The 21,930-nt window shown below is 47.7% G+C and overlaps 1 protein-coding gene across 1 annotated transcript; it reads right to left on the bottom strand.

Moving 5' to 3' along the window:
* Nucleotides 1-10,516: 10,516 nt before the first annotated feature.
* LOC127335822 (ethylene-responsive transcription factor 5-like) lies at nucleotides 10,517-11,762 on the bottom strand. Its single transcript, XM_051362557.2, has one exon. It carries the CDS (start codon nucleotides 11,712-11,714, stop codon nucleotides 10,677-10,679), a length of 1,038 nt encoding a protein of 345 aa, XP_051218517.1. The 5' UTR covers nucleotides 11,715-11,762; the 3' UTR covers nucleotides 10,517-10,676.
* Nucleotides 11,763-21,930: the final 10,168 nt, after the last annotated feature.

The following is a 21,930-nucleotide window of genomic DNA, read 5'->3' as shown; positions in this document are numbered from 1 at the left end:
GTACATGTACAGTATATCATTTCTGACTACACTCTTTAAAGAACTAAACTCTTCTCATTCTCTGAGACATGATATTTGTGGATCGCTACCGGTCGATCGATAATCCTTATACACAGGTGAACATTGTGCACATGCAAATACAGTTTACTAGTCTTAGTTCTATACGAGTTTGCAACAGTTGTTTGGTCCGTTACACGAGGGTATCAGCCCACCAATCAGTTCAAACGGAGACCAACACTGACTTACATAATACCTTGGGCCCTCCACCTCAAAGACTAGCCTTTTATGTCACTCCTGATCTCCTCTCACAACCGATGTGGACTAAACCCAACAGGTCTCCCCTATCGATCACCATGGGTCAACTTAACACTGCGTTTTCAGGTCACCACAATGACTGGACACCATTAGGAAACATGTGATTTTCATCCGGGGCACCAGGCTCTGATACCAATACGTTTGTTGGGCGCGCTGCACGAGCGTCTTAGCCCATCAACTAGCCCAAACGAAGAATAACACTGACGTACATTAGACTTTGGGCCCACTCCCTCAAAAAGACTAGCCTTATAAGTCATTCCAGATCTACTCCCACAACCAATGTGGGACTAAACTCAACATAGTTAATTACCTCAAAAAAAACTCAACATAGTTAATCACCGTGTCACATGTAACATTCCCTGGCTAGGCCGGTGGATGCACAACACATCACACATTCAAGGTGGCGTACACAGACCCAAAACTTTTGAGAGCGTGGGTGAATATGGTTACACAGCTAATTTTTGGATGAAACCACGTTGTGAAAAGAGAAAGAAAGAAGTCCACTTTTGGTCCTTTAATTCTAGCAAAAGTTTACTTTTGGTCCTAGAACTTTTGTTTGGTTCAAAGTGAACCTTGAACTCTCAAAATCATTCACTTTTAGTCCTTATCCCGGTTCAGCCAAACAAATATCTGCCATGGGTGGCCAAAAAATCAAGGCAACGGTGTTGGAGCAGAGAGGCATGGCGATGCTAATAGGGAAAGCAAGTGAGCCTTCATGGTGCAACACTTCAAGTGATTTTGGTGAGAGAAATAGAGCAAGAGAATGGTTCAGGGACACAAGGGTTCCATTTTTTTGCATTAAGATGTTGGGTTCGATACCTCAGCTAGCTTGACTTGGTCTGGTTCAAAACCAATTTGGTTGGTTGAATGTTTCTTGTTTCAACGTCAGCGATTTTCTCGAATCAACCAAAAAGCGATTAAAGTGGACTGCTTTGAAATTTTAAGGTCCATTCTAAACTAAAATTTATTTTTTTTTGGATGAAAAGTGAACTTCTCCAAGAGTCGAAGGACGAGAAATGGACTTTCTTCAAAGAGAAATCACAAGCGTTGTGCCAGTGGTTTTTCATATGAACATTATGAGCCAGAGTTTGAGCAAAAAAAAAGTAAAATAAACAGCAGTCCTTTGTCATTCCACGCATCAACAACTATATATTTGCTAGATCTGGTTCGGCATGAAAATGAAGATAAGATAAAATAGTATTTAGTGAGTTGGGGGTTATTTGTTAGCCCAAAGATCAAGGAGGTTTGGGAATCCTTAATATGGAGTTGATGAATATATCGCTTATAGCCAAATGGTTGTGGAAATTAGAAACATAACAAAGTCTTTGGCGGATAATTTTATAGAATAAATATTTGAAAGACAACTGCATGTCTGGGATTAAATAGAGGCAAAGAGATTCTCATTTTTGGGCAGGTAAACAAGAAATTTGTAATAGAAAAAAATGTGAGATCTTGGGAGGATTGGTGGGTTAGTGACAGACCGCTTAATTTAGCTTATTCTAGACTATATAATCCATGTTTTGATGAAAACACCACATATGCTGATATTTTCCAAAAAGGCTGGGACTCTGTGGGATTTCTCAGAACCTTACGGGGAGATACTGCAGTTCTCGAACAATATTAAGAAAACTTGTGGGGGGGAGTTATTTTAAATGAGGAGGTGGATAAATTAATTTGAACATTGACCAAAGATGGTATCTTTACTATCAACTCGATGTACATGCATTTGGTTAGAAATGACATTGGTTTCCCACCTTTTTTTAAACGGAAAACCAAAGTCCCCCAGAAAATCAAAGTGTTCTTTTGGTTAGCGATGAGGAATAGGATCCTAAAAGTAGATAGTTTGGTTAGAAGGGGGCTTGCCGGAAATTGGAAATGCCAATTGTGTAGTCATCTAGAAACGGTGGATCATTTGTTCCTAGGTTGTTCTGTCGAAAGGCTGATCTGGAGTATGTTGCAATGGTGGTGTAATTTTAGTCCAGTACTTGCTTCTATGTCTGAGCTGGTAGGCACATGGCTGAATAGATTCAGGAAAAAAGGAACAAAAAAGGTTGATAATTAGGAGCACATGGAGATTTAGGAATGATTCATGTTTTGAGAGTAAAAAAAAAGTGCATGAATTCTTGGGTGATTTGGAAAAATAATAGGCAAGTAAAGAGGAACTGCGATAGGGGTAAACTCTTTGAACAAATAGCAAGAGAAGTGTTCCGAGTCGCTCAAGAAAGGAGAATGGTGCCTATGATTGCAGGTTGAAGACACACACCTTAAGTTGCTGACGTTCGCTCTTGAAGAGTATAGTTTTGTTGTTTATTGGAAGATATGTTGGAAATTTGGTCTTGCTTCAGGCTCTTCACCTGGTGTTCTTGTGCATCACCGGGTGGTTTTCCATGGACATGTCAAGGACCTCGGTGATTGCAATAAACTTTAGCTTCTCTGAAGCGTAGCTTCTAAACAACGCCTCCAGTTTGTTGCTGGACCACAATTGGTTTCTCTTTTTTCTTTTATAATTTCTTGTAAAAAACTAATGGTTTCAATTAATGAAAATCAGAGCGTAAAATCTCATTTTTAAAGGAAAAACATATAATTGAGCTTATGCATCCTAATTATACAACGATCGGGTGTAAACTTCTTTGAATTATACTCACGTGGAAAACACCCCTTTATCAAAAAGAATTTAATCTTGTTACCAATGATGAATTGAGACATATTCTTTTCTCTTCCGATCAACAACAATTGTTTGTAGAAATTAATTGATCTTTTTTTTGTAACAAATCATTCGATTCTTTTGTTTGCTCTTACACATTTAATTTACAACCTTTTTTCAAATTTGTTTTTTAAATATGCAATATCAACTGATTTATTTATGTTTCCTAACTTACAATATTCTTAGTGTATTTTCTGGTTTTATTAATATAACACTGACGCCCCTAGTAAATTTACACTACTAGTCATTTAAATTTATGATATCAACTGATTTATTAGCAATGTGCAAGCACATTTATTTTATTTTTACTTATGATATCAACTGATATTGGTGCAATATCGTATAGTCCCTCTCTCACAAAAAGGATGTCGCATATTTGTTTAAATTTAGATGTTTCTATACAATAAATAGTATTTAATGTCTAGATATATCTGAATTCAGACAAACAGCTAGTGTTTAGCTACATCCAAATTATCGAGATTCGCTCGCGGCTTGCCATCAGTGGATTCATGAGGTTGATGGTGCTCCTCTTTTCAATAACTCGTGTTTTAATTCTTTTTGTAAGGATTTAATATAAGGGCTGGGTTTGGACAATATATGGCCCTAAGCATTTTCTACGAAAATTGAGTAAGTGTCAAAATGAAGTGCTTGCCCCCGAGGTGAGGGTGTGTGGGCGTGATGCGAAAACTCGTTTTTAAAGGAAATTGTATGTGCATTAGTCCCATCTAACACATATTATGCTTTGAGATTGGTGATAGTACTTGTCCTCTTTTTGACAAAACTGGAACATAATTGAAACAAATTTGAACAGTAAAAACTGTTTCACAAGTTTCACAAACACATGAGCAACAAATGTGGAACTTTGTGAAACATACTTTGAATAGTTAATAATTTTTTACAAGTTTCAGACAAGTTTCACAAATTTCAGATATATTTCACAAATTTATAGAAACTAGATTAACACATGGGTGATGTCAGCGTGACGCCATCAATGTTGTACCTACCGGAGCTGGTAAAATCGCTGCGTTCGGGCATGGTGCCCTAATGCCCTATGATATGAGCGTAGCTGTATTGTTTTTGCCTGATTTTCGCTAATTAATCAGACATCTTTTTCTTAACTACATCATCGGGCCGAGCAATCATCCATATGCATGCATGCAGGTCACATGAAGGCATGCACCTCAATTAATTTGGTACTCCTAGACTTACGTATTATCTGCTTACGGAAACAGATGTGGAAGAAATTGGTTGGTTTAGTTTGCTTTCCTTGCTTAAAAATCACAAACAACCACCCTACCTGTTGTGTACATGATGAGTCCGTAAGTGATTTTTGTAAGAAAATGTCCGTGGATAGTTTAATTAGCCAGGGAGCGCAGCCCCCGCGTCGCCCTCCTCGGGCGATACCGGGGGAACCCTGGCCGCCACTCCCTCTTAGCCTCCACCACCGGGGTCCCTCGCAGCGCCGCCGCCGGAGGGGGGCCGGCAAAGCCGTGCGCTCCCCGGGGAAGGTGGCGGCGGGGCGGATTTTCTTTCTTCTCCCCCCGCGATTGGGGGCGTGCGGGGCTCTGCAGGCAGCGCGGGGTGGCGGCGGAGCTGAGGCTTGCGCGGCGGCGCGGCGCGTGCGCGGGTGGCCGTGGTGCGGTGGCAGGAGGCCGCGCGGCGGAGGCGCTTCGGCCGCTCGAGGCGGGGCGGCATGTGCGCGGCCGGGCCGGATCTGGGCCACGCGGGCCTAGGACGGGGCGCTGGTTCGGATGTCCTCGGAGGCGCCTGCCGGGGCGCGGGGGACGTCGTGGGCGCTGCTGTTGGCGTGCGGTGGTGGCTGGCGCGAGGTGGCTGCTGGTGGCCTGTGTTGCTCCGGCTGTCCCGGTTCGGGAGATGAAGTCCGAGTGAAAACTCAGCTCCGACTTGGGTCGGTGCCGGCGTTGGCGGCGTCCCTGGATGTCGTGCCCCTCCTTGGAGGCATCGCCGTGGGGCTCCTACCTCCCTTGCCACGAAGGTTTCGTGCTCTTCGGGTGAAAACCCAAGTTCCTGCCTCGGCCGGAGCGGGCGATGGCGTCGGTCTCCGTCGCTTCCTCCTTGGAGGCGTCGTCTTGGAGAGCACGACCTTGTTGGGCAGCGGTGCTTCGTTTGCCGTCCAATGTCATCGTGCCAGCAGTGTTTGAGGATGTCGAGGCGGCGGCCTCGAACAGGATGTGGTGCGCCGGGGCGGCGGCCTCGGAGGGCAGTGCGGCTGCAATTATATGGTGTGTGGTTGTGGCTTGTCACGGCTTGGGTGGCAATCTTGGCCGCGAGGGCGGCAGGGTAGTCGGCTCGTACTGATGCGTCCTAGAGGGGACGGTCGGTTTGTATGTCGGGGCGGCGGTCCCGGATGATGGTGTGATGTCCGTGGTCCGCGAGCGGCGTGCTCTGTGCAGCTTGGGCTGCGGGTTGCCGAGTCGTGCGGCGTCGTGGCTCCGAGTGCGAGCGGTGGTATGTCGGGATGGCGGTCCCGGAAGGTGGTGTTGGTGGTCTCTGCGACGGGCGTGGTGGGTTAGTTGGATGTCGGGACGGCGGCCCCGAGAGCTTGACAGTGTTGAGGACTTCGACCTTGTGTCGCGAGGGCGACAAGGTCGTTTTGGCGCAGTTCTCTGAGAGGTTCGTCTTCTTCAGCTATGTTGGAGTGTCCCGTGTCTGCTCCTCCCATAGTAGGCACGGCGTCTTCTCTCCGGCTTGGTTGGAAGGCAAGCTTATCTTGACGAGTGTGTCGTCCGCTTGTATCAGTGGTGGGTTTGAGTGGGTTTGTCCTTGTGATGTGGCGAGTGTGGGCTTGACCCTGTGGTGTCTTGTATGGTTTTCGCCCGGTTTTCTCCTAAAAACTGTGCACTTTCTGCTTAATTAATGGATGAGGCAAAGCTTTTGCCTCCGTTTCAAAAAAAAAAAAAAAATGTCCGTACGTGTAGCATTATCAATAATGTTGGGTCTACGGACGGTGCTTACGGAAATTTCACTACGGACGCACGTGGTCTGTAGTTGTTTCTTTGCGCTGAATTCTCTTGGACCCACCACGATGTGTCTATCAATTGATTGATGCCACGCATGTGCCCGTAAGTAATTCCGTAACTTTATTCCTTAAGTGTAGCATTACTGCTCGTCTGATATACTACTGTATATACTAGAAGGGTTCATTTCAGTCTGAAAAGTCAGGGTAGCACACTGAGCGATCAGTTCGTTGAAAACCTAGGCAGCGGCTATGTCACTACTCACTACTCACTAGAGATTAGAGAAGTATGCAGATTCTAGTGGCCATTCCGTTGGACTGTCCCCCGTGCGTACGTGTGCGGCGTGCGGTTCTAGCCGCCTATGCATCCATCCATGGTCGTGATTTCTCATTCCGGTGCTGCCAGTCGATCTACCTGCATTTCCTGGACTTCTCGTCCAACAAACAAGTTTCAGTGACCGACTGACAAACGGAAATAATGGCATCTCTCTGCGAGAATTGGCGTGTACGTACGCTCCAAGTTAGAGGTCCTACGGGAGTACTACCTCCGGTCATCTTTAATTGACGCGGGAGTGTGCCTATCAATACACAGCGGTACTCTTCTCACCACGTCGATTTTTTACGACCGGAGGGAGTAGAAAATAGCCCTAGCTAAGCTAAGCCACCATAAACAGGCGAGACCCCAAGCCAAATCTGGCGGCCGGATTGACATTGACCCGATAGAGCATTTTGCGCCGCTTCCTGGCCGAACAACGCAAGCATGAAGTGTGCATTGTGTCCATGATGATTCGAACGAGCCTGGAGCGGTCGAGCGGCCGTGAGGAAGGAGGAAAGAGCTGCGCCAGCTAGGTGGCAAAGGTCTCCCAACCTAACATCAGAAACGTAGTAAGCGAGAACGAGCGTGTAGCTCGGTGGCTGTGGTTGGCGGTGGCCACACAGCCCGCCCGGGATCGACTCCCTGTGGGAGCGATTTTCCGGGTGTCTCACCGGGGGGCTCTGCCCCAGAATAAAAAATGTTAGTTTCCTCCCGCGGTAGGAAATCTCAAAAAAAAAAAAAAAAAAAAAAAAAAACGTAGTAAGCGTCTGCTACACCGTTGCGAGCAATGTCGCATTGTCGTTGCAGACCAAAAGAAGAATAAAAAAAGGAGGCGAACCTTCATGAACAACAAAGCGTTTGGAATTCGCTAGGCGCCACAGATCCGCCTGAGCCTGAAGCTACGCCATGCGTGCAGCTTCTCAACAGTTTCTAGCGCAGTTCGTTCGAATCTATTAACCATGCATTCTCTTGCAAATCATACTGCAACACAAGTTACCGGCTTGACAGCTACTTCGAGCGATGTCCACTTTTTTCTTTCGATTAGTAAAAGATCACTGAGCTAAGTGGTGATATCCACTAGGGATCGATTCACTTACGCGCGGCCGGTACACGCGCCGCGTTGACATTCCATCGAAGATTAAGAGTTCTCGATACATAGATGCTTCAGGCAAAAAAATCTGAATATTCAGGGTCGCGATCGATCGGATCCTCTTTCCTACTAAACGCAGTGATCTGTGCCGCTACGTCATCTGTTTAGGATAGACCCCATAGTCTATTGGGCTCTGCTCTTGGGTAGTAACGAGCTAAGGCTGGTGCCAACCCAACGCCCCACTCCCGCCCCGCCACGTCAGCTTTTGGGCCACTCTCACCCCACTCTCACCCCACTCTCACCACACGGTGCCAATGCATGGGCTATAGTCCCCACTCTCACTTCTCTCCCCTCCACATCACCATTACTCGCTCCACGTCAGCTAGCCGTTACTCGCTCCCGCCCCACTCCCGCCCTGCTCCCGCCCGCTCCCGCCCGCCTCCAGCCCGCCTCCCGCCCGCCTCCAGCCCGCCTCCCGCCCGCCTACCGCTTCGCTTTCCCGCCTCGCCCGCCAACGCGCCGCCCGCCTCCGCCCCGCTCCCGCCTCCATCTCGCCGCCTACGCGGCGACACCCGGGCGGTAGCGGGCGCTACCGCCGGGCGAGCCAGCCGGCGCCCGCCGCTCCACTCCCGCCCGCCTACCGCCCCTCTCCCGCCCCATCGCCGCCGCTACCGCCTCCCCTCCAGCCTGCGCTGGCACCGGCCTAATGGCGCCGTACGTGGCTCCGCTAGGCGCTAGCTCAATGCCAATCCACGAATCAGGGAGAAAGCTACCTCGACGTTACACTTGCGGGAATAGAAAACAGCAGTATAGCTTTGAACCCAACGCACGCACACGGATTCGAAGGTAGATAAACCTTCCGTGTCACCGGTCGATCACATCACGCTCTGGTCTTATTCAAAGTTGACAGCGATAAGTACAGCAATGTTCTCGAGTTCCTGTGAGAACTCTCCTGAGTATGGTTATGTAGTACGTGTTGTTAACGTGTACACCTACGCTAGATTATCCGAGAAACTTACTGACATGCGTCAGTTAGTCCACCAACTACCTCGGCGCCATCGATGCGAAAGCGAGCAGTGCCGGGTCGGCCTCCCAGCGTAACGGCCTCTCGATCTGACTCGAGCGCAACCTCTTCAACTACGCGCGTACGTATAGTAGTAGTCAAATCAAAGAATGAAGCACGTAGCTAGAGTGGCTGTACTTGTTTGATTTGTTCCTTCTGTTTATTTACGGAATGAATGAATCGATCTCCAGCAGGAGGGCTAACCTGTTGCTTTGAAGTTGAAACTCCATCTTCGAAGCTGGAATTCTTTAGTCCTTTAATTTTTATTTTTATTTTGAACAGGAGATGGGTCCAGAAGACCCTCGAAGTTTCATTCATAGCGGTGGGATACAATTACACATAGGACCTTGAAGAACTCTGGAAGATACAACAAAGCCCTACTTATTACAAAAAGGACCTCGTGGAAATCACGAAAACGCGATCCAGTCCTCCTCCACCATCGCCATTGCCAAGCTTCGGTGCATCGGCCGCCAAACGTACCACCGGGGACAAACCACTTGGGGTACGCCTGACGATGGTCGCCGAGCTGAAGCAGAAGATCCTCCCATATGGAGGTTGAAGAACCATCGGGCCCAAAGCTCCCGAGGCGCGGAGTGACCCCCTCGGTCAAGGATAGCGGCGGCGCACCTCGCCGTCGCTTGGAAACATCCGCCGGCGAAACTTCGAGAACTTCTCCGATGCCACCAGAAATCACCATCTTGCTCGCCTGCTCGTCACCAAGACGACCAGATCTGGACGAGATGACAATCTCCAGCCACATCCCAGGCTTATTTAGAAGGGGAACGGAAGGAGAGCCAACCGCCATCATCGACTCCAACCTCCGGAGCACGATGGCCAGCAGCATCCACCTCACCCACCATCGATGGCCGCCCGAGCGCCACCACGGTGAACCTCCCCTCGGCATCACGCCATACGGCACAAAGGCACCATACTCACTAAACCTAAACCTACTAGATCTACTACTAAGCACAGAGGGCCAGCCCCTCCCCTCCCATCGTCTCCAGACGGCAGAGCCGCCGGCGGCGAGAGAGGGGAGAGCCGGAGGAAGAGGGGAGACTCTCAAGAGTACTGTTCAGAGGTGAGAGCGGTGGGAGGGGGAAAATTGCGACACCTTTAATTTTTATAAGCAAGAATCATCATCTTGAGTGCCTTGCATACTCAAAAACAAGCAAGAGATGAGCGCATTATTACAAATTAAAAGAAATGTAATTTTGCATATTTCTAGTTACGTACTTAAGGAGTTATTAAGGCGACGAAGAATAAAACAAGCGCGGGATAACCCCAAAGGGTTCTGGGTTGTTTTTTTCTATCAATGGGGGCTTTCCCTTCACCGCCTCTATGTGTGTTGGGTGGTTGGGTTGTAAGGGTCGGAGAAGGGCAATCACTCGTTCTAAAACCAACATTCTTAATTTTAAGATCAAAGAGTCGGGCGGAAAAAGGGGAGACCTCTCCATTCCGATATGTATTCCAATAGATGTGGCTATTTTAAATCCAGTACTAGAAACAAAATTAGTGTACTAGAGAATGTGAGAGAATATTAGTGTGGGGTAGTCTACATGCAAATATTCTCTGGATATGCAAATCTTAAAGCGCACACAGTGAATTGGATGGTTGATATGTGCACTGGAGGCCCCGTGCACGCAACAATCGCCACTCTCTTAGCTTTGGTGCAACCATCAGCTACATCCCTCTTGTTTTTCCCCAATCCATCGGGACCACGTCCCCGCCCCGCCCCTCTCCTCTCAATCCACTCCGTCTCCAGCAATCTTGATTGGTTCTGGCAAGCCGATGCCCCGTCGACCATCTCCCTACCACCCCCTCCTCCTCCTTTACAGATCCCATGGCGGAGCCCCACTAAAACCCTAACCTACCCAAACCCTAGCACCACAAGATCCCACCCAACCCACCCCCTCCAATCACTTGTGTGCAAATAATAATAATAATAAAAGTAATTAAGAGAGAGAATCAACATGGTAAAATACATACAAACTCACTAAACAGTTTTAACTTCAATCAATTTACATCACTTACATACCGAACTCAATGTCACATCCTTTGTTTATTCTTTACAAGCATGGATCGATCGATCCCCATGCATGTCTCTTTGCAAACGCACACATAACCTGGCCAAGCTCCAAAGACGTGTGTCCAAGCGGAGACATGCCGTTCTCTCGCTAACACCAGCTTACTAGTTAACCCCACCTGTGCCTCTTAACTAACGGTCAGCTGCGGGAACCCCAACGTCGGGTGCGGCGACAGGGGAGACAGAAGCGGCATGCCTCCGAGCAAGACCTCCCAGTACTGATCCCAGCCGGAGCTCGATGGCGTCGGAGGAAAACCTCCCTCCGGCGTCGTAGCCGCCGATGTCACGGTCGAAGATGCTGTCCATGTCGACATGGACGAGGGCGTGTCCAACAACACCTGGGCGGACGACGGCGACGGCGCCTCGGTCTTGACGGCCTTGTTTATTACCACTCCCATCACCTCCACATCGGGCTCCTCCTCCTCCTGGGATCTCTTCCGTTTGTTCGTTGCCGCGGCGGCGGCCTCGGACACGGGAGCGGGAGGCGCCCAGAGCTCAGCGCCGCGACTGCCGACATCGTTGGGGAAATTGAGAATGGCTTTCGCGCCGCGCATCCGGAACGCGGCACGGTCGTAAGCGTGCGCGGCCTCCTTCGATGTGTCGTAGGTGCCGAGCCACACGCGGGAGCCTCGTCGCTTCGGGTCTCTGATCTCCGCCGCGTACTTGCCCCATGGCCGCTGCCGCACGCCGCGGTACTTGCGGAAGTCCTCCGCGGCCGCTGCTGGAGGCGGTGGTGCAACCGCGGTAGCCCACCCGAACGAGCCCGGGCCGGACGGCACGGAGATGCTCAGCGACGGCGGTGCTCTCAGAGCCACAGGAGATGGCTCGCCGCCGAACTGTATCATCATCACCGGCGCCGGTGCGGCCAGTTCCGGCGGTCGGAACGCCGATGTCTCGACCCCGGGTGCAGAGGAGTTCACGTACTCCCGTGGCAGGTCTATGTACCCCTTCATCTGTTGCTGCTCCAGGTGCTGCGTGAAGAATGACATGGGCTGGTACGCCGCCGGTTCCACCGTGGAAGGTAGTGGCAGCACGGGGAAGGTGACGTCGTCGCAAAATGGGGCCTGGTGGCTAGCCGCCGTCGCCGGGAAGCAGCCGTCGGTTCCGAGTAGGTGCTGGCGAATGAGAGCCAAATCGAAGTCGTCGACTTCTCCAGTGAACTCCATGTTGCTTACGGGCGGGCGCCTCTCGTTTGCGTGTTTGTTTGCAGGTGTGTTCTGCTCTGGTGAATTGAGGACAAAACCATTGATGGTGTACGTATTTATAGGCCAGACGAAAACGATGACGTCAGACGACAAGGTCGAGGATCATCTGCCATTTGATTTGACCAGAATCTCGTACGTCGTGTAACCTTGATTGGGAATGGTTTCATCGTTCATAGTACGTGCTGCTCTACTGCCAACTGCCAAGCACAATACTGGAATATAGGATTTGGCACTCAATCCTTTTCACTCAAGTTACCCATTTTTATGTGATTTTTTAAAGAAAGGTTCAAATTTGCTGCGTTGCGATGTTTACAGCTGGTTAAACTTAGTACTCCCTTTCTCCCATGGAAGTTGTCTAAGGTTTTCAAAATTTGGATGCATCTATATGCTATTTTGTGTCAAGTTACATCCAAATCTAGACAAATTCCGGAAACCTTTCATGGGGCTGAGGGAAAACTTAGCTACTGTGAATCATGTTTATATTGTTGTCAGGCATGAAAAACTGATATTATGGATGTAAACAGGACATTTTCCAGTAGTGTCAACGGAGACCGCAGAGTAGGCGTGTAACCGATATCAACTTCGACCGAAAATTTCGTGTTCAAGAAAAGGAACAAAAATTTAATGTGACATGGAGAAAAGCTATTGGCGATGTCCAAAAAGGAGAGAGAGAGAGAGAGAGAGAGAGAGAGAGAGAGAGAGAAGCTGTGACCCAATTTTTTTTGACACGTGGCGTCAAAAGTTGAAAAATGGAAGGTTGCCATCCCTTCTTATGTTTAGGAAATTGGAACGATTATGTTGCGGTGTGTACGGACCAGATTTCTCACGTTCCTGGGATATGAATCCCGATAAATATTATGTATGGTTTCTCACTACATAGTCCTTAAAAGTAGAACTATTCCCATTTTCTAAGATATGATCTTTGTGGATCTCCAACGGTCGATCAAGAACCCCTAGTCTGCCGAGATAGATACTCCATCTATTTCATAATTTGAACTAAACCATGACAAAAATTATTAAACAGAGAGAGTCATAAAACAGAGGTCAACCGGTAAGCCAGATTTGACCTTGCACCAACCGTTGATCTGGCTATGCGGCAGTAACATGTACTCATGTAGCTGTATGTGCACTCTGGGATGAATAGTAGTAGTGGCGCACCATCCTAGTTAATCAAGCAAATAATATAGTATCGTCTCCATCCATAAAAATATGTCTTAGATTTGTTTAAATTTGGACGTATATTGATTATATACGGAGGTAGCATTAGCATGGTTAGTATCAGAAAGTGTTCTTGGTTCCCAAACTCTAGTGTTTTCTTCGTACTAAAAAATAAAAAACATATTTTGAAGACTTAAAGATACTTGAAAATAGTTCTGGATTTTTACACTGGTGTGTATCCTTTAAGCATGCAAAATCTCAACCCGAAATTATTGTTATTGTGGGCTAGACAAAAGATGGCAAAATCTAAGATTTTTGGAGATTGAAATACATACTCATATCTACACATTTGTTTTTTTTGTGTACGTAGCTCAGAAGACAAATTATTTGGATTTGATATTTTGCACAATGGTATACAACATTGCCTATATCTAGGTTTTTTTTTTGAAACTCATAAATATGATTTCTTATTTTCGTAAGAAAAAACAGGACCATTGATGTCCCATGTGCACTAAATCTCCACCCAGAAAGTAGTATCCATAGTATCCAGGTGACTCTTATTATGAATTAAAAGAAGTAGTTGGTTAGTTACAGTATTCATAAGTTCTAAAAAAATGGAGTACACGTAAATTAATTTGGTTGAACTGTCTGATTTACTAGTACTAGCAGGGTTGGATTCGGTCCGGAAAGTCAGGATTGGATTGCGGACTTGCAGTGATCAGAGCATCTTCAGCCGTGTTCCTCAAAAAACGTCCGGCACAAATGATTTGGGGCACGTTTGGGACCGTGCGGACAAAAAGAGACTAAAAATCTGTAAAAAAAAGAGACCCTTCCCAGCTGCGTCCCTCAAACAGCGTCCAGATGCATGCATTTTAATAAAGGGGGCCACCCCATGTGGGAAAAGTAGGTGAGAGAAAGTGTGGGAAAAAAGAATGACATGTGGGAAGTAGGGACTGCATGCATGCTTTCGGACACTATTTTGGTGCCCGGCGTTCCCGGTAGAGACTCTGTTCATATAGTCTCTACCGGGGACGCCAGATGTAAAATGAGGCGCTATTTAGTTTTAGGGGACGCGACTGAAATGCATTATTCTCCATTTCTTGTCCGCCGTCCCCCAAACGACTGGAGATGCTCTCAGCTCATTGAAAAGCTAGGCAGCAGCCATGACACTAGAACTAGAAAGGTATGCAGATTCCAGCGTGGATTCTGTTCGACTGTTCCTCTTGCGTACGTGCGCCGTGCACTTCTAGCCGCCTATCCATCCATACCCATCTATCCATATCATTTATCCATGCATGGCCCTGATTTCTCATTCTGGTACAACCAGTCTATGCGTATTTTCTGGCCTTCTCGTCTACTAGCAGCAACCCAGTTTTAGTGATTGGTTGACAAACGGAACCTCTCGGTGAATTGGCCTGTACGGTCCAAGCTAGAGGTCCTAGGGAAGGATAGGATAGCCCTAGCTAAGGGCTAAGGGTCAACGTACACGACCGAAAATTGAACAGACGAGTAAGGGACCTTGACCCGAGCGTTGTTGCCGGCCGCTTCCTACGACGGCCGGAGCTGGGCTAGCGCTCCACCCGCCGCTAGGCGCAAGTTGGGCGTCGTTCCTCGGCGCGACCGAGCATGAACCGACGCAAACCTGGCATCGGCCATTTTGGCCTTCGCATGGCTCGGGGCCTGCCTGCAGGGTTAGCGCCGCTCGTACGACGCAAGCATCAAGTGTGCATGGTGTGCATGATGACGCGAGAGCCTGCCTCGATCGGTCGAGCCGGCCGAGAGGAGGAAGACAATGTTGTGTCATCTCGGTGGCATAGGTCTCCCGACCTAACAAGAGTCTCCTACTCTCCTACACTACATGGCGTGTGATGCGCGCAATCATGCAATGTGCGTGCCCACCATTGCGAGTACTGTCGCAGCATTATCGTCGATGCTTTTTGACATTTGTTGCAGACATAAAAAAGCGAACCTTCAGGAGTAATACTAGTTGCAGACAGCCCACCATCAAGAATATCAATAAGCTGGAGAGGGCTTTCCTTTGGTTGGCTTCGAACTAAACCACGGAATGGCAATGCAAGGTAAATTGGAGGTCTTAGTGTACTCCACCGACAAATTTGCGCGGACTCTTCGATTGAGACAGCCATTGTTGGAGATGAAGCAACCCGAAAACATGTGGGTTGGGACCCGGAACCACCATTGATGATGTGGATTTTTGTTTCTATGCCCCCACCTCCGTCACTGTTTGCAACCGAAAAAAAGACTTCTTTTTTGAGCTGGCTGCCCCATGCATAGCTTCAAGGTTTAGCACCGAAAGACCTCGCCCCACGTATGTTTATGAGGCTTCTAAGAGAAAGAAATGGAGTGAGATGCAAGTTTTGTATCAAGATGCTTCGATTGGGATAACACACATGGATGAACATTTTCCGATAGAGTACGCACTCCCATCAATGTATCAACCTTTGGATTCAAATACGGCATGTTCATCTCAACGAAGACATTGATGACGACATCACTTGGGATTTCACAGCTACTGGAAGTACTCAGCGGCATCCGCATATAAAGCACAATTCCTTGGAACAACATTGTCCAACATGAAAAGAGTGACAAGGAAGATTTGAGTGGCTCCCAAAGTTCAGCTCTTTGCTTGCCTTGGTATTCAAATCAGTCTTTTGATGGCCGACCGGTTGGAGAAGACGAAGTGGCTAAATTGTAGACACCACTTTGCAAGAGAACACCGGAATCGGTCCATCACCTACTTGTGCATTCTAGGTTCTCCATTCTATCTTTGAGGCTTCGTTAAAGATTGGTTTGGGCCTCTACGCTCTTAATTAACACTCTTCAATGGATAACACTTTCCACTAAAAAGTGGTGGCTAAAGATGTCGGATGGTTCTACTCCCAACCTCAAAGGAATGGTCTCTCTCGTCTTGCTCATCTCTTGGGAGATTTGGAACAAAGAAAACTCATGCGTCTTTCGAAATAAGCACGCTATGTCTCTAGTCATCCTTGAGAATGTCAGAAAGGAGGCAAGTCTTCGGGTTATCACGGTCGTGGAATGTTTGAGCGAAATCGTGCCAGGGAGAGTGTAGGCCTCTATGTATTTTTTTTCTTTGTTCTTGTTGTCACAAACTCTCTTGGTTAATAGATTTGGGGAAATTAAATATTTTGTACCCGTTCAAGAAAAATAATAGTTACAAAAAACAACAACAAAGCGTTTGCAATTCGCTAAGCACGACAGACACGCCTGAAGACTGAAGGTATACCGTAAGTGCAGCTTGGCAAGAGTTTCTTCCGCAGTTCCTTGCAATCGATTAACCAGTTTCTTGCAAATCATATTGCAACAAGTTACCGGCTTGACAGCAACTACTTCGATGTCCACTGTCTTTTTCTCGATCCAGTTAGTAAAAGATCACTGCGGCAGCCTTTCCGGTAACGCACCCATTTCTTTATAACTGAGCTCAAGTCGCTGTCACGGATGAGAGCGAAGTGGTGATATTCACTAGGGATCGATGCACTTACGCGTGGCCCCGTACTTGCGCCGAATTGACATTCGATGATAGATAACCACCGGAAGTTTCCGGCGACGATCGTAATTATCTGCTATGAATATTCAGGGTCGCGATCGGCGATCCTGCCAGAAATGAGAAATGCAGTGATCTGTGGCTCTGTGTCATCTGCTTAGGATAAATCCCGTAGTCTATTAGGCTATGTTCTTGGTAATAACGAGCTTAGCGGCGCCATGGCGGGCTAGAATAATCTATCGATTGGATCTCCGCTCAATGCCCAATCCACGAATCAGGGAGAAAACTACCTCGACGTTTACACTTGCAGGAATAGAAAACAGCAGCGTAGCTTTGAACCCAACGCATCTGTCACCGATCACATCGCGCCGGTCTTACTCAAAGACTCAAAGTCGAGGACGACGAGGACAGATAGCAGTGCGAACAAGCAATGGACGTACGTGCACACCTGCGCTAAGTTATCCGGGAGCTTACTGAGCTGCGTCAGTCAGCCGACGGACGACCTCGGAGCCATCGATGATGCGAATGCGATGAGAATGAGAGAGTTATATACGTTTTTGGTACCACAACTTGTATCGGATGTGCAGTTTAATACCACATCTTGCAAAACATGAATCTGTGGTACCACAACTTGTATTAAGGGAGCAAATAGGTATCAAGTCATTGTAGAGCTGACATGTGGCGTTGTAAATTTTACACAAACACCCCTATATTTTTTCTTATGATGCCTTACAGGTACAAGCGGGTCCCACCTGTTCAGTATACAAAGAAAGAGGTAAAAAACAAATAATAAAGATGTCACCGATCACATCGCGCCGGTCTTACTCAAAGACTCAAAGTCGAGGACGACGAGGACAGATAGCAGTGCGAACAAGCAATGGACGTACGTGCACACCTGCGCTAAGTTATCCGGGAGCTTACTGAGCTGCGTCAGTTAGCCGACGGACGACCTCGGAGCCATCGATGATGCGAATGCGATGAGAATGAGAGAGTTATATACGTTTTTAGTACCACAACTTGTATCGGATGTGCAGTTTAATACCACATCTTGCAAAACATGAATCTGTGGTACCACAACTTGTATTAAGGAAGCAAATAGGTATCAAGTCATTGTAGAGCTGACATGTGGCGTTGTAAATTTTACACAAACACCCCTATATTTTTTCTTATGATGCCTTACAGGTACAAGCGGGTCCCACCTGTTCAGTATACAAAGAAAGAGGTAAAAAATAAATAATAAAGATGTGATTCGAACACAGCACCCTTGCCTCCCAAACACAGGTGCTTGCCATCGCAGCTGTAAACCATTCATAGGGGTGTAAACCATTCACATCTTGCAAAACATGAATCTGTGGTACCACAACTTGTATTAAGGAAGCAAATAGGTATCAAGTCATTGTAGAGCTGACATGTGGCGTTGTAAATTTTACACAAACACCCCTATATTTTTTCTTATGATGCCTTACAGGTACAAGCGGGTCCCACCTGTTCAGTATACAAAGAAAGAGGTAAAAAATAAATAATAAAGATGTGATTCGAACACAGCACCCTTGCCTCCCAAACACAGGTGCTTGCCATCGCAGCTGTAAACCATTCATAGGATATATTAGATTTAACCTATACGTATACTATAAGCACACGATAGTACGACGTGCATGCGCAGGTGTCCACCGTGCTCGTGCACTCGATCGTGAAGGAAATGGGTCGCAGAACCACCACGACACATACACGGGAGTAAGAACATATCCACCGGCGCTACCTAAATAGGCGTCGGCACTGCCGTATAGGAGACGGCAAAGCATTAAAGACGTCGGCAGAGCATCCTGTATTTAGCGATGGTGTTTCCACGCCTCCCATATAGCAGCCTCAATAGAAATTCAAATGTAAATGACATTTAAAAAAACAAAATTCATACGAATATTCATTAGTTTTATACAAAAGTTACTCGAATTTAAACTAAAACAACTAACGACTGCGTGCGTCGATGGCGCTGAAGTCGAGGTTGTTGGTGTCGTCGCCGTCGTCGTTGGATGAGCCAAAGGACCAATCATCGTCCTCCTCCTCCTTTGGCGCCAGCGGCTCGAAAGGTCCGGCGAGGTCGACGAAGTTGGCGCCCTGGTTCCTGGCGGACCACACCGCCGCCTGCCATGGGTCCGTCCTCATCTGCTAGTAGTCCTCCTCGACGGAGCGACCGACGATGTAGTTTTGCGCGGGGAATTCCTCCGGGTCATCACCGCCACGGAGGTCCGCCTACGCCTCCGCCTCCATCTCCCACCATTGCCTTTTCGCCGGCGGAAGTGGTGGCGAGCCCGCGACGTCCTCCTCCTTGAGGCAGCGGCGGTGGATCGACCCCGTCGTCCGACGGGCCGGAGCCGAAGACGCGCGCCTCGCTCCGTCGACGATGACGATGCCACCCGAAGGTGGCGCGTGCGCGGCCGAGCCCGTGCGGTCGCCAGCGATTGAAGATCTGGTGCGCGAGCTCCCAGACGTCGTCGTCCTTGTCGGCGGCCTCTGTAGAGGCGGCTTCATGCACTCCGCCTGCTGGTAGTAGAGCGGGATGCGCGGTAGGTCTGATCGGCCTATGTTTTTAATTTTCGAATTTGGGGACAGGAGTTTAGAGGGTGGGGCTAGGCGCCGGTGCCCCCGTATTTAGGGGTTACGCCCGGCACCCCTCCCGCCCCATATGGTCTGGCACCGGACGGCGTATGTGGGGACGAGTGGAGATGCTCTAAGCCCTAGCATCCTCCCTACGGAGTAGAGGGCGCGGGCTTCACCTGTTGCAAGGCACGGCAGCAGATGAACATCGGGTCGAGGACGGCGACGGTGAGCACGAGAAAGCGCCTCCTCACCTACGAATGGTCGTGATCGCTTATGGCACCGACAAGCTCGTCGACGCCACGCCAAGCATGGCAACCTGTCGCCTGTGCCAGCGCTTCTATAGACATGACACCGTAGAGTGCCGACATCATTGTATAGAGCAGACACGTAGATCGGCGTACGGCTGGGTGCACATCAGCATGGCAATAGCACGGCCATGCACTTGGACGTGTGTTTGTGCGTTCAGAGAGAGTATAAATATAATAAGCTGGCCTAAAATTCAGCACAAATGATCATGCGGTCTGTTGGTGTTCAAGTATATAGCTTGACAGTATGTGGTCTTGTGTTCAAATATCCCATCTCTACACATATGTTTTTTAAATATTTCTTATCTCTTTGTACACTGATACACTGATAGGTGGGACCTGCCTGTAAGGCATCGCCAAGGAGACATGCGCCATAAAAATAATATAGGGGTGTTTGTGCAAAATGTAAAATGCCACATGTCAAATGACTTGGTACATATTTGCTCTCTTAATACAAGTTGTGGTACCATAGATGCACGTTTTTCAAGATGTGGTACTAAACTGCACATCCGATACAAGTTGTGGTACCAAAAGTGTATATGACTCGCAAACGGCGCCGTGTCGGTCTCAGCGTAACGGCCTCTGACTTGAGGGCGACCTCTTCAACTACGCGCGTACGTAGAGTGGTTGTACTTGTTTGATTTGTTCCTTCGGTTTACCAGGATGGATCCATCTCATCTCCTTCGACGCTCAGACTGAGACGATCTTTCATTAGCACATATCGAAAACCAGTAACGCGTAGGCTCTAATGGTTCCAAAGATCTTCAGTCCATCCTATGGAGCGTTCCACACCTCCTCACTACAGGAAAACATCAATGTGTCGAACAAGACAGGCCGCGAAGAAGGTCGTCGGCACAGAAAGTTTATGTCAATGGTCACCGTCGGCACAAAACAAGACCGTCGAAGGTCTCCACCATAATGGTGAGGAGACTCCGTGATTTTTATTTCCTCTAGAACTATGTCGGGGGTCAAGCCGTCGGCACAAGCCCTGCCTTTTTTCTCTCCATGCACCCCCCTCTGGATCGCCTTTTTAAACTTCATAAGACTAGCAGAAAATGATTAAAAAAAATTTAAAAAAAAATCTTTTGATATTCGTGTATATTACACAACCTACTATTAGGAAAAATTAACAAATTTGATTTTTGACATTTTTTGCATATGACATCAGAAAAAATGTATAACCAATTAAAATGATCGTCTCAAAAAGTTACATCCCATACAACTTTTAAAGTTATCAAAATTCTAAAGGGAAATATGAAAGCATGAAGATTTTAATTTTTGCCAGATTTTTAAAAATATTTTAAGAAAATATTGAGGTTGTCAGTTGGGCTGCAACCGGGTTGGAGTTTTCAAGGATCGGACGAGGATCAGGAGCTACTCAGGTCGCATGTGAGGTGTCGGACGCTCAGATTCGATGATATAAATTAAGGTGTTTATCCAGCGAAATTGATAGTTTACTTTGCAACCCCCGAGTATTCGTGTGTTTGTTGTAATGATGCAAAGACGTAGCCCTCAAGCGTCGGGTGCGGCGAAAGTAAATAATAATTGACTCTTGGAAGAGAAACACATAGTTTTTTTTTATTCGGTACGGAGGGGTCGACATGGAAGCATGTCGTGTTGCGGACGCAGTCGATGAAGAGGACGCAGTAGATGTGGTGGATCCTCGAAGGGCGAGCCCCCGAGTGTATCGAATCCACGATAACGAGTCCACGCTAGCGGGTGCGCGATGATGAGCCCCCAAGATAGGCGAGTGCGCGATGGTGAAGTAGTCGAAGGTTGTTCCGATCCGCTGTTGTATTGAAGCGACCAAATTCCGCACGCAAATACGTGCAAAAAAAAATATTTGGCTAAATAAATTTTGCAAATAGTAGTTAACTGGAAATATAACACCTGATTGATCCTTGTGTCGGATAATGAGTACGCGCTGGTGATGGCGTGTAACTCACACGTTCGTTGGGAACCCCAAGAGGAAGGTATGATGCGCACAGCAGCAAGTTTTCCCTCAGAAAGAAACCAAGGTTTATCGAACCAGGAGGAGCCAAGAAGCACGTTGAAGGTTGATGGCGGCGGGATGTAGTGCGGCGCAACACCAGGGATTCCGGCGCCAACGTGGAACCTGCACAACACAACCAAAGTACTTTGCCCCAACGAAACAGTGAGGTTGTCAATCTCACCGGCTTGCTGTAACAAAGTATTAACCGTATTGTGTGGAAGATGATTGTTTGCGTAAAAACAGTAAAACAAGATTGCAAAGAGATTGTATTTCAGTAAAGAGAATTGGACCGGGGTCCACAGTTCACTAGAGGTGTCTCTCCCATAAGACAAACAGCATGTTGGGTGAACAAATTACAGTTGGGCAATTGACAAATAAATAGAGCATGACCATGCACATACATATCATGATGAGTATAGTGAGATTTAATTGGGCATTACGACAAAGTACATAGACCGCCATCCAACTGCATCTATGCCTAAAAAGTCCACCTTCAGGTTATCATCCGAACCCCTTCCAGTATTAAGTTGCAAAGCAACAGACAATTGCATTAAGTATGGTGCGTAATGTAATCAACAACTACATCCTTAGACATAGCATCAA

The sequence above is a fragment of the Lolium perenne genome, chromosome 2 (assembly GCF_019359855.2).
Source record: "Lolium perenne isolate Kyuss_39 chromosome 2, Kyuss_2.0, whole genome shotgun sequence".
NCBI classification, from domain to species: Eukaryota; Viridiplantae; Streptophyta; class Magnoliopsida; order Poales; family Poaceae; genus Lolium; species Lolium perenne.
Note: the sequence above shows the minus strand (reverse complement) of the source record. Positions and strands in the feature narration are given on the sequence as shown.